Source organism: Neodiprion lecontei, chromosome 2, assembly GCF_021901455.1.
Source record: "Neodiprion lecontei isolate iyNeoLeco1 chromosome 2, iyNeoLeco1.1, whole genome shotgun sequence".
In the NCBI taxonomy this organism is placed as follows: Eukaryota; Metazoa; Arthropoda; class Insecta; order Hymenoptera; family Diprionidae; genus Neodiprion; species Neodiprion lecontei.
In genome coordinates this window covers 38,061,833-38,079,020 of record NC_060261.1, presented here as the reverse complement: position 1 = coordinate 38,079,020, position 17,188 = coordinate 38,061,833, and the positions used below count along the sequence as shown (strand labels likewise).

The following is a 17,188-nucleotide window of genomic DNA, read 5'->3' as shown; positions in this document are numbered from 1 at the left end:
GAGTATCTTCGGAAAAAATGCAATGGTCCCTGATGCCGCGACGAAACGGGACTTGCGTATAATCGCAATTGATCGCGTGTTCGAGTAGGAGCGAGACACCGAGGTCAGTCTGGACGGACGACAAAACGTTGCATGCAAGAACAATTACCGACCAATTTTCCCCCGGGTGTCATGAAAGGCTCTGCGTTTACCCTAATTGTATTGTTCCTTAATTACTTCGACGATCGCTAATGCGCAGAGTATACTGTACAACGTTTTCTCCTGTGTAGTGATCAATAAGTAACAAAGTGGAGTACATGCAGACGTGAAGTAGCGAGCTGGCGGAATTACGTCTTGAGCTCAAGGGAGTTGGTAGGTAATTTGACTTGCACACACACACGCACGCACACACGTACACGCGCTGAGACTCTCCGAAGATCGATCAACGCTATCAATTTTCTCGACGCGTTCTTAACGCGGTTTACCGTATATTCGCCATGACAATCGACCAAGTTACAGCGACTGCCCTTCGCAACAGCAACAGCAACAGCGGTCTGCAAATGTCGCGAATTCAAACAGCGTTTAATCCGTCAATCTAATAGATTCTCCTCCACCTCGACGTCGTCCCAGGGCGAGGCTCTGAGGGCGCGATGAAAGGGGCGACCGGTGGTGTAATTGCTATTCTCACTATCGTCTTGGCTAATTGCTTTTGAGCAAACAATTATTCATAATAGATAATGAAACGCAGCCGAGTCCCGGAGCCGGGTTGTTCCGTTTTTTTCCACCAATGACAGACGTTTCTATCCCCGTTATTACTGCATTTTCCTTTATTGGATCTTTGACCCGACCCGACGTCCCGGAGGGTTCGTGTTCACCGGGCAACACGTGTGTCCTTAAACTAACGAAATATTGCACGGGATGACGGAGACGGACAAGAAAAGGTTAGACAGGCGGCTGGCGCCCGGTTTTAAGGTAGCCGGGAACTCATTTTTCCTCCGCCTCATTCGTAGCTGGAAATTCTTCAGGAAATATGCATGTAACATGGGCGGAAGAGAACAGTTGGGGTCTTCGACGCGTCCCTCGGGAACTGCGAAACTTAAATCGGCTCGATTCTCGGCAGAGTGGCTTCGCTTTCGGAGACGAAGGGTAAAAAAGATGGAATGAAATGAAATTCTATTTTGAATGCTGCTCCTGGGATTGCTCGGTGAGCCGATCGATTTGTCTGATTTGGAATATTTTTCATTCGAAACGCTTTTTTTCCACTTTTTTTTTTTTTTTTTTTAAGCTCTTTCCGTCACTCGTCGGGGTGTGGCAAATGTTCGGTATTCGCATTATTTGCACAACGACGAATGGCCGACGAAATCGTCTGCAGTTATTGGGTCAAAGTTCTTGCGGAACCAATATCCGAAATTGTATTTCGAAGAAGCCCGACTTTTCACACACATACATATAAATTATAACACACACCAAAGGCACTTACAGGAAAGAGATTAATGTCAAAGGCGAAAAGAAACTTGGACAAGCGTCGAAAGCTCGGCTTGTTGTCATAATCACGATTTCAAAATTTCTGCACAATTTTGTAACCTTAAACAGTCAATCAACCAGTTAAGCAACCCTCGCGCATACCGGATATCATTTCCGCAGGTTGGGTTACCTGCAACTGATAGAATTCCAGAGACGCTGAACGAGGTGGAAACCTGTTAGCTCCGAATCCATACCGCCTCTTGGCTGGATTACAGTTGGTATCTCGTTTGTTTGCGGAACTCCAATCCATCAATATGTATGATAGCTGGATGACCACTCGAGGCATCAAGGAGAGTGACCGCGAGTACGGCTTAAGCCTGCACGTAAGGGTCTTAATTGGGGTTCAGAACCGTGCGAGATGGATACGTGCAGCGATCCATATCCAACTGAGGAAAGGAATCTCGAGAGGCTTTACGACTGGGGGCAGAAGCGGGAGACTTGCGAGCTCTGGTGTGATAATTTTTATTTCTTTCAGGGTACCTGGAGCAGGGATTGATGGTAAGGGATGCGAAACGGCTCAGACAGCATTACTTCAAGACTGCTAGATGGCGGCTGGATTTCCTCGCTATTTTTCCCACGGATCTCGCCTACTTTTGGTGGAGTCCAAGCTCCTGCCAAGTGCAGGTAACCATTTGCCAGAGTATATCCTTTTCTGCCCTCTCGTGTTATCGGCATTAGAAACTCCTCGTAACGTCCTTAATGCCGATGGTCCCGGGACATTGACGAAGCTGCAAAGAGAAAATCGGGGAATTCTACGAACGCTGGGTAGCCATCGATATATTATTTCAAAGGAGCATTATTATATTTCGGGTCGCGAAACCCTCGAGGCAATAACACTGCCGCAGTCACCCGATAACGTGGAGGGTGGATCTCTGCTTCTGACACGACTCTAGCACAAAAAGCTTGATTTTATCGAGACATCTAGCAGTTGTCTCGATTCGACCGACTACGCGGCCAGGTGCCTTGAGATCAGAATCGTGGGATATGCTGCTGCGATAGAAAATCGTACAAGAAGATCGATAAGAGGGTTAGGCACCGGGTGGATGGGCACACTTACGTCGATGGTTGTAGGTCATGTTGCTCGAACATCAATTGTCACTGGGTCGAGTAACATTGGCTCCTAAACTTAATTAAATCACGACGCTGCTTCGTCTTGTTCACCCGGAGCTGAGTCAAATACCGGCTCTGATAAATGCAGAGTTTTCCGATAAGCGGATGAACAGCAGCAAACCGTTTATATCACGGCGAGCCACGAATATCCTTCAGACGTCAAGACAAGCTTTTTGTCCGGGAATCTAATTTGTCGTTGTTAAAGTACCATTTCTCCCTTCTCTCGCTTCTCTCGTTCAGCTTCGCAGGGAACGCACCCATAAATCAAGGGTCGCACTTTTTACAGAACTGTGTAGCCTGAGATTGTTACCGCGAAAGAAGAAGGAAATTGGGGAGAAAAGGCGTTGCCGTGTTGAAATACCGCGATGGAAAGTTGACGCGTTCAAGTATATTTGTTTGAAAAGTTACTCGGGGAATTGAGACCGAAATCGGGGCAAGTTCATCCGCTGAACGCGTGTTCAAATCTCCATCGAGTCAAGGCATCGTATCAATGTGTTTCAGGTACCGTGTCCCGTGATCGTAAGGACCAATCGATTACTGAAGTTGTCCCGAATGTGGCAATACTTCGAAAAGACTGAAACCCGAACCGGATACCCGAATGCCTTTAGGATATGCAAGGTAGGTGCGGCTACGCGGATAAATCGAGGACGGAGAGGAGCCGAGGATGAAGAATCGATGTCGGAGGGTGTGAACGGGTTCTGGTTCCCTTGTTACAGGTGGTTCTCGCCATCCTAGTCCTCATCCACTGGAATGCATGTCTGTACTTTGCGATCAGCTACGTGGTGGGATTTGGCTCCGACAATTGGGTTTACAACCTGAATGGAGCCAGGAACGCCTCTCTCGCCCGACAATATATCTACAGCTTCTACTGGAGCACACTTACCCTGACAACAATTGGTGAGTACTCGAGAGTCTGGCTGTATTCCAACGACTAGTTCTTACGGTATCTGCAGAAGCCGCGCGTAGAATCTTTATCTAGCCTTTAACCCCCGTTTAAGTGCCTTACAATCCTTACCAATGCTCCGAGCGACTCTTGTGCGTGTACGTAACTTTGAAACTCGGGATACCTAACGCACTCGTCTAATTCTAACCGTAGGTTATCTGCTAGGTAATTTCTGGTTACAGAATGGGGGGAAGAAATTGTTTATCCTTAGTTGAAGAGGGGAAAATAATAACGAACGTCAGCAGCGAGAGCAAGCAAAGGAGAATATTCGCTTTCGTTGATACAGCGCTGCGTGCGTACTTCGTTCAGTCCCACTTTTTTTTTTTTTGCATGAATAAAACCGGGGACAGAGTGTTTGATCGAACCGATGCGGCAACGGGAGCACAGAAGCGATGAATCGCGACGAGCTTGATTGAAAATAGAATATAATCTCAGGTTTCAAAATTCTCGGAATTGGATCAAGAGGAAATGAATAAAATTCTGACCCGTGGACGCGCAAGGTTTGATAAAAAATCCGTGCTGTTGGTATTACGTGCGGTGAAAAATTTCTATGAGATTGATCGAGACAAACGAACCATGTACACGTTGTTAGGTGCAAGAACGACATTCGAAACCGTGGTAAATTGGTTTTAAAGTCGAGTAGCTCAGGAATAACGGTCGTTGAAAGAGTTTTCAACTATAATATGGTATGAAAATCAGAGCAAAGGAAGGAAGAGGACTACATCCTCTTTAAAATTAGGAGTCTGTAGGTACCTGCGTCCCTACCTCGTATACGAAAATTATAGAAGTTTGAAGTGCCCACGCCAAGTTGGAATACCCGAATGGTGGGGGATAAATCGCTAAGGAGAGATTCGTCAGGCTCACCGCGTGTGAAATGGCAATTTTTATAACGACCCCTTTTCGACCGGTCTACGATTCTTTGGAGAATCACGGAAATCCCGACGGTGGACAACCTTGAATTAATTAGCGAGGGTTGTTCGTTCACTCGGGATGGAGAACACCAACTAAATGTGCCCGTAAAGAAAATTGCCGCCGACCCTTCGAACCGAAACAATACAACGGTACCTTATTGCGTTTGACACCCAGCTGTTGCCATGCGGAATGCGGATTCGTCGATCCAGGCAGCTACATGCATACATACGTACGTACAACCATAGGCGAGCATTCGACATACGAATCCATCCACGTGCGTAAATATACACACACCTAGTACACACAAGAGTTTCCCGACGGATGGAATGGTGGATACATAGGTACAATATCCGATAGGTACGTGTGCACGGCGAGTATTAAACGAGCCGCCAAATCGAATTGTCTTGTGATAGCAAAATCTCCAAAGTTTGAGATTACACGATTTACTCTGTGTAATAATTCTAACTCGGAGACTGCAGTAGCTATAACGAAAACCAATTAAACTTCGTCTGCCTTTCTCTGTCCCCCTCTTTCTCTCTCTCTCTCTCTCTCTCCCCCTCCCTCTATTTTCTCTCTCCCTCTCTTGGAAAAAAATTCTTCGTAGCAGAATGCGTATTAGGGTATCTTTTTACGAAACACAAAACAAAGCCCCAATGTTACTCCAGACCGTCGCGTCGGTCTGGAGTCTGAAACATAACACGACACGGCTTTCGCGAATAGTTTTTCTCGTCACTGGTAACAGCAGGTATGTGTGGAATTCTAAAAAAGAGAAAAACAAAAAAAAAACGGAAAATCAGTGTCATCTTGTGTAACATTGAATTTCATACGCTTGCAAAAGAAAGTCAACGATATAAGCAAAAATTCGGTCCCCGTTCTAGTTGACTTATAACCAGTATAATTATTTCTCTCTCGAAACTGGTAACTTCCTCTTTTCTTATACGTGTTATAATTGTGGCCGATGTGATCGCACGTCTCTTTATCGAGAAACCGTAACGAGTATCGTAAAGACTTGGACTATAATTGATATTGCTGACTTTCACCGTCATACTTCAATCAGCTATCTTGTTTGAGAAAATGATCACGACGTGACTCGACCTTTATTCTTTTCATCTCCGAAGGGTGACTCGGGCTGGTTTTCTCAGCTGCCACCTTTCACCGTAGACTATTTACCGAAGAGAGAAATATCGGACGGGATCAATTTGCCGGCACCTTCAATCTTCAGCAGCGTTCAGTATTTTTTCTTCTTCGTCTTCCGCTTTTCTTTTTTTTTGTCCGATATGTTTTATAGCGGTTTCGTATATCCACTTCGGGGGCAGAGGAACGTTTTGGGTAGACGGTTGTAATATGTACCGAAGTGCTTACATCTTCTCCCGTATCAGCGGAACACACGGTAAACTTCCTTCAACGTGAATATATATAACACAGACACGAGGGGTAAAGGAAAAAGGGTCGGCAAACGCAACGCGACTTTTTATGGCGTGCGTTGGTTTTATACTCATTCCGTAGAATCTTCATCATGAACAAACGACTATAACCGTGCGAACGCAAACGAAAGTGATCGGTTATCGTTCATTTCTTTTCAACTCCCCACATGACCGGAAACCCTAATAAACCCCGAATGTCTACGCCGATATAACGATCTAAGAAACTGGTTGAAATTTGTTTTGTTCTTCTTCTTCTTTTTTTTTTTCTACTCGAAAATTTCACCAAATCCGTACGTCGTTGGTGATGCAAAGTTGATTTTCACCGAAATTTCTACCGCCGCAGGTGAAACACCGCAGCCGGAAAATGACGCCGAGTACCTTTTCGTCGTCGCCGACTTTCTAGCTGGAGTTTTGATATTCGCAACGATCGTTGGAAACATCGGTAGCATGATAAGCAACATGAACGTCGCTAGAGTTGAATTTCAGAACCGCATGGACGGCGTGAAGCAGTACATGCAATTTCGGAAGGTTTCCACGGAGCTGGAGGCCAGGGTGATAAGGTGGTTCGCTTACACCTGGGCGAACAAACAGGTGAGCAATTTATTATACCTTCGGGGTGAATCACCGACGACAATCAAGCACACCTCGACAATATTGCACATTGGTCATTGTCGCGAAAGTGTTAAGTAAGCTGATACACGCGGACGAGAGTCGCTGAGTAAATGTCAAACGGGGCCGTGTCGAAGTGCTTTTAAAGTAGCGAAAGTCGAGGGAGGCTTTTCGCTACAATTCACATTTTGCGCCTCTCGACCACGCCGCGAGGCGGAAGGCGACTACGAGGATGAACGTAGGTAGGTACCGGGGGAAATTCGTCGCCATAAGTTTTTCAGCAGTTTTCATAAAACGCTCGACATCCGAACATCGCCTACGCTTTGGTATCCTTGCCCCCTTTTTGTAAGACTACGTCGAGCGGAGTCCGGTGGGTATTTCACGAAGCAGACAAGTGGGCAGCGGATTCATCTTCGAACGTGTCTTGTACGCGATCCTCTGTAAACCGTATAACGTTTTCAAACTCCGAGTAGCTTTGTTCGATGGATTTTTTTTTTTTTTTTCTTCTTCCGCGAACAGTAAGAGTTTTTTCAAAGACTTCTTATCCGCTCCCTTCGTAATACGGAACGTTGAATCGTCGATGGAGGAAAAGATGAGCGACTTAAGCGTCCGCGATCGTGATCCATTTTCTTATCGAATATTACAGAACATATTCACAGATTTTTCAAGCCAATCTTTTTCTCCGGCTCAGGCTTGAGTCTGTTCATCTACGTTCTGCAATAAGACATAAACCTAAATTTCTTCATCCTGTTTCGGTGCCTGCAGGCGCTGGACGAGGAACGAGTACTCGGAGCTCTTCCCGATAAACTCAAAGCGGAAATTGCAATTCACGTTCACCTGGACACCTTGAAGCAGGTTCGAATATTCCAAGACTGCGAGCCTGGATTGCTGGAAGAATTGGTGCTCAAGCTTCGCCTTCAGGTGATTTAAATAAACTCAGCAACCCCACATATTTCGGGTCCGTCGATCGCTGCAACCTTTATTTTTATATTTATTTCAATTACAAGTTCCTTCGCTTATCAGCTCCCAAGTCGCGAAGAAGGATAATCCTCGGGGTGTCTCGACGAAAGAGATCGATGATTATTTTATTATTATTATCCCAATAAAAGCAACCCTTGGTAACACGTAGCTGTAAGCTTGTCTGAAAGTGCTATTGAAAAACGAATACCTTCGTTGTTCGTCGAAAGGGAACGCGGTTATTATTTCAGTATAATGTAACACACGTTTCTTGCGTTTCCATTGAAAATCCTTGAGCAGGTGTTCAGCCCTGGGGATTACATATGCCGTAAGGGAGACGTGGGCAAGGAGATGTACATAGTGAAGAGGGGGCGGCTGATAGTGGTGGCCGACGACGGTAAAACAGTGCTAGCGACTCTGGGGGCGGGAAGTGTCTTCGGTGAAGTGAGCGTCCTCGAGATAGCCGGTAATAGAACGGGGAACAGAAGAACGGCGAACGTGAGATCATTGGGTGAGTAAATCTCTCTGGCTGGTGCAGCGGCATAAAATGTACGTCACGTAACGGGGAATCTACTTTCTACCTCGGCGCACGCTGTTACTCAGCATCGGCATTAAATCCTCCCTGCAGGACGTACACGTGAACGTCTTCCGCCTCACATGTATTATACCTGCAGCATTAACGTCGTCCTCGAAAGCTTACCGATTACCCCCACATTTCTAACCATCTTGGACAAATTCTTTCCCTCCAGGCTACTCCGATCTGTTTTGCCTCGCAAAAAGGGACCTTTGGGAAGCCCTCGCTGATTACCCGGATGCCAGACACTCCCTCACGGAACGAGGGTGCCAACTTCTTCGAAAAGACGGTCTTCTTGACGAGGATGTTTTCCAGGGTGCCAAGCAAGCGAAGGACTCCATCGCCGACAAGATTGACCGGCTTGGTGAGTTAATGTCTAGTCTTCGGATATCTCGAGCGATCTTCGATCTAATTCAATTTTCCAAACCTCAACTGTCTGGGCATCGAACGTCATTAGGTAATAGAAATCTTTTAATCAATTTTCTTTGTCATTTTGGTGCTCTTTAGAACTTTGAGCATCGATCGAGATCTTCGTTTCGACACTGCCTTCAGGCGTTGCAAACGCTTGTCGCCTTCGTTTATTGATTGCATGTCTGAATAGTATCGATTCCAAAATAAAAACAGCATGCTCATTGGATGTTTTAGCACATGTATCGGAAACTCGTCGTAACGTTTAGGCTGATGACAGCTCGCTGAAAAATTGTAGTTTAGATAAATGTTATGAAATACAAACGACGAATCTCGGTGAAAATGGGCACTAATCGATTGCATAAAAAACGACGAGCAGGTATCGCGTTTTTGCAAGTTACGAGGCAGTGGGTCAAATAAGTATAACGGTAATCTTGAAGGATAGAAAAGTGGAAAAAGAAGTGTTTGAAAAAAAGTGACGGAAATAACGGGCTAACCGTAAAAAGTCGATATCTTGACATTCGGAGGGGAATTTGGAAGCGAGGGGTTTTACGAGGAGGTTTACTAAGCAACGAGATTCGTAAAGTGGGTTTCAATACCCGAGATACGATGTAGCCCGGCTATCGTATAAAGTTATTGTAGTTTGGGCGAAAACACCGGGATCAGTGGGAACGAAGCATCGCGAATCGCGCGTTTCCTGATGGATTGATTGCGTCTACGTATCGTGTATAATAAAAGAGACTGACGCGATCGATCATCGGTATGCCGTTTTCGCAAATAACAGCACCAATTAGTCGAAGCTCGCGAAGAAACCAGAGCCGTAGAAACGGATTGTCTGTCATCTTGGCCGCGCTTTTCGAACCCCTCGTTATAATACGGAATCACTGGAACGAATTTAGCTTGCAGACGGCAAGTTTTCCATTGGTTGAAATCTGTGATTTCGCGGGGTATAGCCACAAATGTTTAAACGCGTATCGGGTATTCGTAAGAAAAATTTTTGATTATTCGAGGAAATTTTTTCTCCCTGTAATAGGTTCATTTCCTCCGAAGGGTGTAATCTATCTCCTCGGTTCAAGTCACAATTTTCAGCCATCCTTGAAACACGCGATCAAAGCCAAAGAAGGGAATCAATACGTGTGAACTTTAAAAAAGTTCGTGTTTTACAGGTTCGGCCACTTTTTAAAGAATAATTCTTTATATCGTATAAATTGGGAAAATTTTAATAAGCTCCTGTTTTTTAATGAACATTTTCAGTCCAATTTTCAAAATTTTCGATTCAAATTGTAATACCTTTATTAAAATTTTGTTTGTCATTAGAATGACAGCTATTTTGCGGAAGAGTAATTATAACACTGCGTAAAATGAAAATTAGACAAACGGTTGTCATTGAATTGCGGACCAAGAACTTGATTTCAGTACTGAAAAGTGATCGATTGATTTTACTCATATATTTGTCAATCTTAGAATACAAAACGACAATTTACTCTTACCAACAGACGAAGACGTCGAAGCTCGAACGATATAATTTATGGAATTCGGACCGCACTGTCAATAAATGTGATTTGGGAAGCTGTCGTCGAGTTCGTATATGTAATACAAGAAACGATTTGCGACCCGCCTCTCACGCTACGAGCTGTGAAATCTGACGATGGTTTGCTAATCGGAAGAAAGTATTTCGGGACAGAAGCGTCCAGCATCAAAGTTCCCATGAAATATCCGCCGCGGTTCTAAATCAATTTAAACAGTGTTTTCGACCGGTTGAATCCTGAGACTCGACAGGTTCCCGCAATTTCGTGATGCACGCATAAGCTGCATTGCGGAGAGTTGAAAAGACCGATTAAATGCCACAAGTTCAAGTTCCCTCCGGATAGTGGGTGATAAAGGGTGGGTTGGAAAATCCCGATAAAATATCCCCTCGCCCCACCGAGTCGAGGGATGCGTCGATGAATGCTCATCGATGCTCTTATTGATGGATCAATAAAGGACCGCCGTCGCAACCAAGTGCCGAGGGTCAAATGTAAACAAGTAAAATTCCATCGTCACCCTGAACCAGCCGGCTCGCGATATTTATCCAAAAATTATTCGAAGAGCGCAAACAACCCCAACTATCGCCTAATCCACTCGTTTCGGCCACCGAATCGATACCCTGCAGGATACAATTAAAACCTGTAAGCATTAACCAATGCTATTGTCCGATGGATCGGAGGAACGACCTGCTTGACGAAATCTGGTGCTTATTTTCTCGTGAGATTCGGGAAAGGATGATGTAATTAATATCACTTTAGTTCCCGTACGGTGGTCTGGAAGTGTTTCGAATTTGTAGGTAGTGTTGAACCCATGCAGGGCGTTGCGTTTGCCGATCAGAGTAATTAAATTAACAGCTGGTACTTACATAAAGCTCAGGTTACGCAAAGCGATGACGCGACGCCGATTTGGCTTCGATACTGCTGTTCGTTAATTCACGACCACGTTGTCGGTCGCCCGTAATTATTAATTGATAAACTGTGATTACTATCAGTCGGCAAGGTGGACGTGAGTGAACGCGAGGCGAATGGAAGCTCCGCTTTCGCAAAGGCGATCAAATGTTGGCTTTCGATTTTATGTCTTTTTCATCTTCGTTTCAATCGTATCCCGAAAGACGAAAGAACTAGAAAATTAATGTCAATTTAATTCTTGTGCGCAATTTTAGTCCGGTTACAAAAATTCGTAAAAGTTTCGCATTTCGATCTGAACTGCTAACGCATTTTGCGAGTTGCCACACGTAATATACGTTTCCAACAATTTTGCAAATTTTGGTGAATTAAAGCAGCAAAACGGTAATTCGACCAATTTGTAGGTCAAAGGGTGTACGAAATTATCGCGTCTGTGTAGTGCGCAAGAGTGCAATACGTGCCGATATTGTTGTGGAAGTCTGGATTACCCAACAATTAGCGTTAAGTATCTCACGGTGAAATTCAAATGAACTTATTCACTTATTCACCATTCACAATTGGTTAATTCCGAATGGTCTTTGAGTAGTGAAATTGTACGGTGAATTGGTTGTTGGATTACACGGCGTACAATCAGCTTCGTTTCCTCCAGCCAACAAGCAATTTCAACTTCGAACAATAAGCAAGGATATAGCGGAAGAACAATTTGCAAGCATCACTCGGGCGTTTCGGTTCAGGACTGTTGTGTTCTTCTGCTTGCATAATGGAAGCGGTATTCCGTATAATCGAGCCCTTTGAGTATAATCAAAGGGATTAAGGAAGGACCTCGATTTCACCACTAAATGGTTACACCGTTCGAATTCACCTCTGTTATACCGATTGCATGTCTGAATAGTATCGTGAGATGATCGTAACCAACACCATCAATTTCTTCGAAGCGCAACTTTGTCTTGGATTTAACTCCTTTGCCTCTCGCACAGAGTAGAAAGACAACCTGCTAGAGGAGCTTTCTTTCGAAAATAGAAAATCTCCGGCTGTATGATAACGGACGAAATACAAGCTGCGAAAATTTGTTCACGGTACCGTTCATGCTCGCGAGAGATAGAGGGAGAAATTTCAGGATCTGTGACAGGCTCACGCCGAAGGGACTCGCAAGGGTCCCCCGCAAAAACTCCTACATTCCGAAGAAATAAATTTCCTGCTATCATGCAATAAATGGAAAATTTACCGGGAACTCACGACGCTACTCCATATCTCGCTTCGAGAAATGAGACCAAATACCGTGCAGATAGCGTAAAATGCAGCAAGTAGGTACCTACCGAGCCCATTTAAACGCGCAGTTTATTCCGGCCAGTAGCACTCACGGTGATAAAATTTCAAAAATTTACTCTCTCGTCTCTTCCTTCACTTGCGGTGGGCTGCTACGAATTATCGGAAAACTCTCGCATAGCCTGCCACAGATATTCTTCGCATCACAGAATTGTCACCTTCCGTTTATAATCCAACGAATTTGTTTATAAATAACGTACTTTTCACTTATCTCGTTAGTCCTCCCCCGCTTTTACGCCCTTAAAAGCATACGCCGTTGACGGAGTATGTTTTTTTCTTTCCGTCTTTTTCTTTTCGCGAAAAGATGTAGATTGTGTACGTCGTATATATATACAACAACAAAAAAATACCAAGAAGGCGCCCTTGGGTCGTAATCTGAAACCGGGAATCCAGACTGCTTTCGTTCGAATGATTGATTCGTGGGGTAAGACACTCGTTTAAGGTTGATAGAGATTGATCTCTTGTCAAATGACGTGCCTCGCTGAACTAGCTAAGCGACGAGTAATCCAGCCCAGAAATCGCAATCAAAAACTCTAATCTTACGGCATGGGAATTTCATCGCGAAAATTTGTTACTCGCGCAACGAAAAGCTTTTCTCCTCTGTTGTAGTTTACGCTAATTCGATCAGATCGAATAATCAATTACACAACTGGCCCTTTACCTGCTCTTGCCGCAGTCTGAAGCTTTTGACAAGGCTTAGTGTATTTTGTGGGTATTTGCTATGGCCGGTTCAAACGGCTTCGATGTTTATGTAACATTCCTTCTCGACGATCGGCTCAGTCGACATCTTCCCTTCTGTCTATTCAGGGGAATTTAGTTATTTGATCGAATCCTATAGTCGCTCAGAGAGGATTGATTTTTTGTCTCCTCACAGAGGCATGATCAGGCGAATGATGAAACGGGAGTATGCAGCAACGGATGTAATCGATGTACAGAGCTCGACTATATAAGCTGATACAACGCGGAACTTCCGGTAAATGGTTATTCGAAGCTCAGCTCTGTTCGGCCTGATTCATCGGTTTTTCTTCTTCCACTTCTTTCGAGGATCTTCAGCCACGAAATTTATCCAGAGAATTTCCTCCGGGAGAACCTTTCATCGAACGCGTATAAGAGTATTGCCCCCAAAAATGATCGAGCATTTTTTCACAAAGGACACGCGCATTATTATGCGCGCATAGAAATATATCTTGGCCTAGTGATATTTTAAAAGAAATTTAACTAGGTAGGTATGTATCATCGCGGAGCAAGGCGTTAACAAATTGACGCTGATTCCGTCAAGATGTTCGATTCCGGGTTTCAGTATTCTTGGCCTCGTTTCCGTTGGACTGAAACCTAGAGTTTTTCAAACTGTGCCAATCGCGTGTATTCATTTTTCCGAAGGGCATATCGAGTCGATTACATGATCGACACCCATATACATCGACGCGACGTATAGTTAAACAGGAAGCTGAAGAATGAGAAGACCCCGTATGATTTATGGCATTCGCCGGTGAAGGGATACGCGATGTAGTGAAAAAAGAGGCGATATCGTGTAGCCGAAAGATAGTTTGAAGAACTATCGGAGAGTCGGCGAGGAGAACTTCCTCGTTTTTCGAAGCGTCAGGATCGTTTGACGTCAAGTAGAAAAGTTCCCGGTGCAGAATACCTTCATTAAAATATCGCTACATCATCCCGACGATTCGGGACAAAAGCCTCGGTGCTCCCGTTTTTCTAGACCTACGTGATGCAACTCGGGGAGCGGAAAATCCTAAATCACCACCAGAGCGTTATATCGCTCGGCTGTGATGACGGTAATTTCGAATATATTATAACGGTCTCTGGTAGTTCGGGCTCGACCTCGGCCTAAACGGATTACGTCTTTTTAACACTGCAGCGGCCGGCGAAAGCCTCCAGACAAAATAAAAAATTTCACACCACAGCCGCGAGTTGTACCATCAAATTTTTCGCACGATCACGTCTGCAGGCGATATAAATATTCAACCAACACCGCGCCAAACCTTTGATAATTAACATCTGTGCTTCAGAAAACACCGTCGACAACCTTCAGACCCGACTCGCCCGACTTCTCGCCGAGTATTCGAGCAGCCACGCAAAGATGAAGCAGCGTCTCGCCCGAGTCGAACGTAGGGAATCATCGTAAGTTATCAACCGTATGCCTATAAACTCTGCAACGACTAGATATTGTCTCGCCTGCGTCCACGTTTCGCCCTTATACTCTGTGAATACGTATTTCTGATGTCACCCGACCATTTCAGGAGATTTAAGGGTGTCAGCTCACCCTTGAACACTCCGCACAATTTAACGACGTGAATTATTACGACGGATTCACTCGTGATTCAGTTTACACATACATTATATGTACATATATCTATTATAAATTCGTTAACGCCCGCAAACGTGGTTACCGTTTTGCCAACCATTTTCTGCAGAGCTTCATTCAAACGGACGTACGGAAGTTAATTTTTAACGTAATTGAAAATTTGTTTGTTTTTTTTTTTCTTTTTTTTCTTTCCACTTCGAAACGAAAACTTTTAACTCTCGAATGGATTCTGTTTTAATCATTTCTACCGGTCCTACCTCTGGGAAACACCCTTAAGTTGAAAAGTTTTTGAAATTTAAATCGTAATGCTGGAGGATCGAGGCGGGACGAGATATAGAAATAAATATAAAATGAAATATAAATCGCGAAGTGATGAAATACGAGGAAAGTGTCAGGTCGTGTTTTTGTACTGTAGATATCCAAGCGACAGCTGCAGCGAGCTGGAACTGGAACTGGACGAGGAACAGGGTGCGGCCGGAGGCGCTGGAATATCCGTTAATCAACATCGTCGTAGCTTCCAGCGGGCAAGGAGAAGTAATTGTGCCAGAAGATACAAGCAAAACACGGTTTAGTCCTAACTTTGCTTGTTAGATCTCCACTCGGAAAAGGTTTCCTCGGAATAACTTGCGCGTAGAGTTTTGCCGCACGGGGACGATCGCTGAGCTAATTGTGAGCTTGTGATATTATACCGATCGCAAAGTGCGTTGCTGCTGCTTTCCTCCATTCGTTTTACCACGTTTGTTATTTTATTTTTTTTTTTGGTCTTTTTCTTTCATTTTAAGAAAATATTTTCTTATACTCGCATGCTCGAAGCATGGCGGACGAAGAATATAAACAATTAAATATCTTGTAGATAATTTGAAAAAGGATTTTGTTCTCGTCGACTTGAGGTATCTTGAATAGTGTGCACCTAACAGGTAATTTTTAATAGTGGAAATAACCGGCATAAACTAACGCTAAGATAACTTAGAGTATATGATACACGTATGGCCTAAAATGAAAAATACGAGAACAACACAGACGTAATTAAAATAATAACAAAAAATAATTGTTATAACTGCACGATTAATCGTAAGGTGCGCAATACAATGATGGATCATTTTTGTGAACTTACATATGATGTACGCGCGGGGCGTTGAAATATTATATTTTTGATTAACTAGCGTTAAAATATGATCGAACAGGTGCTAAAATATTTTGAAGCGATCGACAGCTTCGACGTACTGGTGCGTTATTAAACACGTGTTGATAGGTGTTGTACGTGCCTGCATCTGTTTTAACGTACAACAGAATTTTCTTTTCAACAAGCTGTCGCTCGAACGGAACGCCAGTAAGTGATAACCGTATTTTAATTACGAATTCGGATAATTTTCTTTTTCGTTTTTTCCTTATTTTTGCCTCTTGCGATCTAACGATTCATACCTACAGGCTAAAGATTAGGTAAAATCGGAAACATGTGACATGAAGAAAATTGCGGTACGCCGAAGGAAAACGGAAGAAACCTTGCACATACTTCATTTACGCCAGCAATTCATCTAACTCGAGAGTAGATGAAGCGAAAAATGAGTCTTCGAGAGCGGAAGTCCGTGGTCTGCGGTAGAGGCCGTTCCGGCTTTTGAAAAATGATTCAAACAACCAAGCCGCGTTCTGTTCGCTCTGAGCTGATTGCGCGCTCCAATATTTCCGAAAACCCGCGGCTGAAAACGGCTGTGGAATCAGGCTGCTGCGAAAATTGCTAGAGGAGTTGAAAGCCTCGACTCGTCCCGGTTTATCGTGACGGAAATAGATCACCTATACGGGCAGGTAACTTAGGTGACTGTTTCCCTTCAATATAACATCCTAATTCGGAAAGCTTACTGCTTACACTCCGCTATTGCCAACGAGTGAAATTATGCGCATCGTAAAATGTAACGTGTGTCGGCGAAGAAATCGCGAATCGAGAGAAAGTCGCGAAATAATTTATCGCCGAGTGCGATTCCGTACGGCAGTTATTGTGAAAAGAAAAAATGAAACGGAAACACGCCGGCGGATATACGATTAAATAACGAAAAATATAAGCGATCATACGCAATTGAACACATAAATGTTGAACGGTTAAAGAGATACATATACATATATGTACATATTAGATATTAAAATGTACACAAGGATACACCATATTTTATAATAATAATAAGAATAACAATAATAATAGTAATAATAATAATAATAATAACAACAACAACAACAACAACAACAATATATAGAGATATATCTGGATAAGCGAATAGGTACCAATAAATCCGCGTCTAAAACGGCATCAAATGTTTTTTCCAAAGATGATTACGCAAACATTGTGACTAGTTACATATCTATTTTCGTATGTTATACCGCCGTAGGTAGCGGCGATGTAAATGAATGTTGATGATTGCATAGAAGATTTTTGTATTGGGCACTGTAATATATGAAAAAAAAAAAGAAAAAAGAAAAGAAAAATCAATAAATATTAATATTAAATTGTATACCAGCGACGTCGAATATTGAATAATACGTGTCACGAGCTTCTGTGTATCCGATAAACGCAAACAATTTTAGTAACAAGTGCCGATTAGACGACCAATTATTTGCCAATGTACAACAAGAGAGAAGTTTTTTTTAGGGTGTAGTCCAAGTTCATTGACCGTATATCCT

General features: G+C 43.6%; 1 protein-coding gene across 3 annotated transcripts in view; it reads left to right on the top strand.

Annotated features, from left to right (window-relative positions):
- The window catches only part of LOC107216611 (cyclic nucleotide-gated cation channel subunit A), a 66,847-nt gene extending 49,888 nt beyond the window's left edge, over nt 1-16,959 (top strand). For all 3 annotated transcript variants that reach the window (XM_046730488.1, XM_046730489.1, XM_015653854.2), the window contains 9 exons: nt 1,979-2,127; nt 3,115-3,231; nt 3,330-3,510; nt 6,236-6,483; nt 7,267-7,422; nt 7,759-7,969; nt 8,208-8,396; nt 14,223-14,334; nt 14,934-16,959. In XM_046730488.1, the coding sequence (XP_046586444.1) occupies nt 1,979-2,127; nt 3,115-3,231; nt 3,330-3,510; nt 6,236-6,483; nt 7,267-7,422; nt 7,759-7,969; nt 8,208-8,396; nt 14,223-14,334; nt 14,934-15,090 (1,520 nt within the window). In that variant the 3' untranslated portion in view covers nt 15,091-16,959. The remainder of the gene's footprint in view (nt 1-1,978; nt 2,128-3,114; nt 3,232-3,329; nt 3,511-6,235; nt 6,484-7,266; nt 7,423-7,758; nt 7,970-8,207; nt 8,397-14,222; nt 14,335-14,933) is intronic.
- The last annotated feature ends 229 nt before the right edge of the window (nt 16,960-17,188 follow it).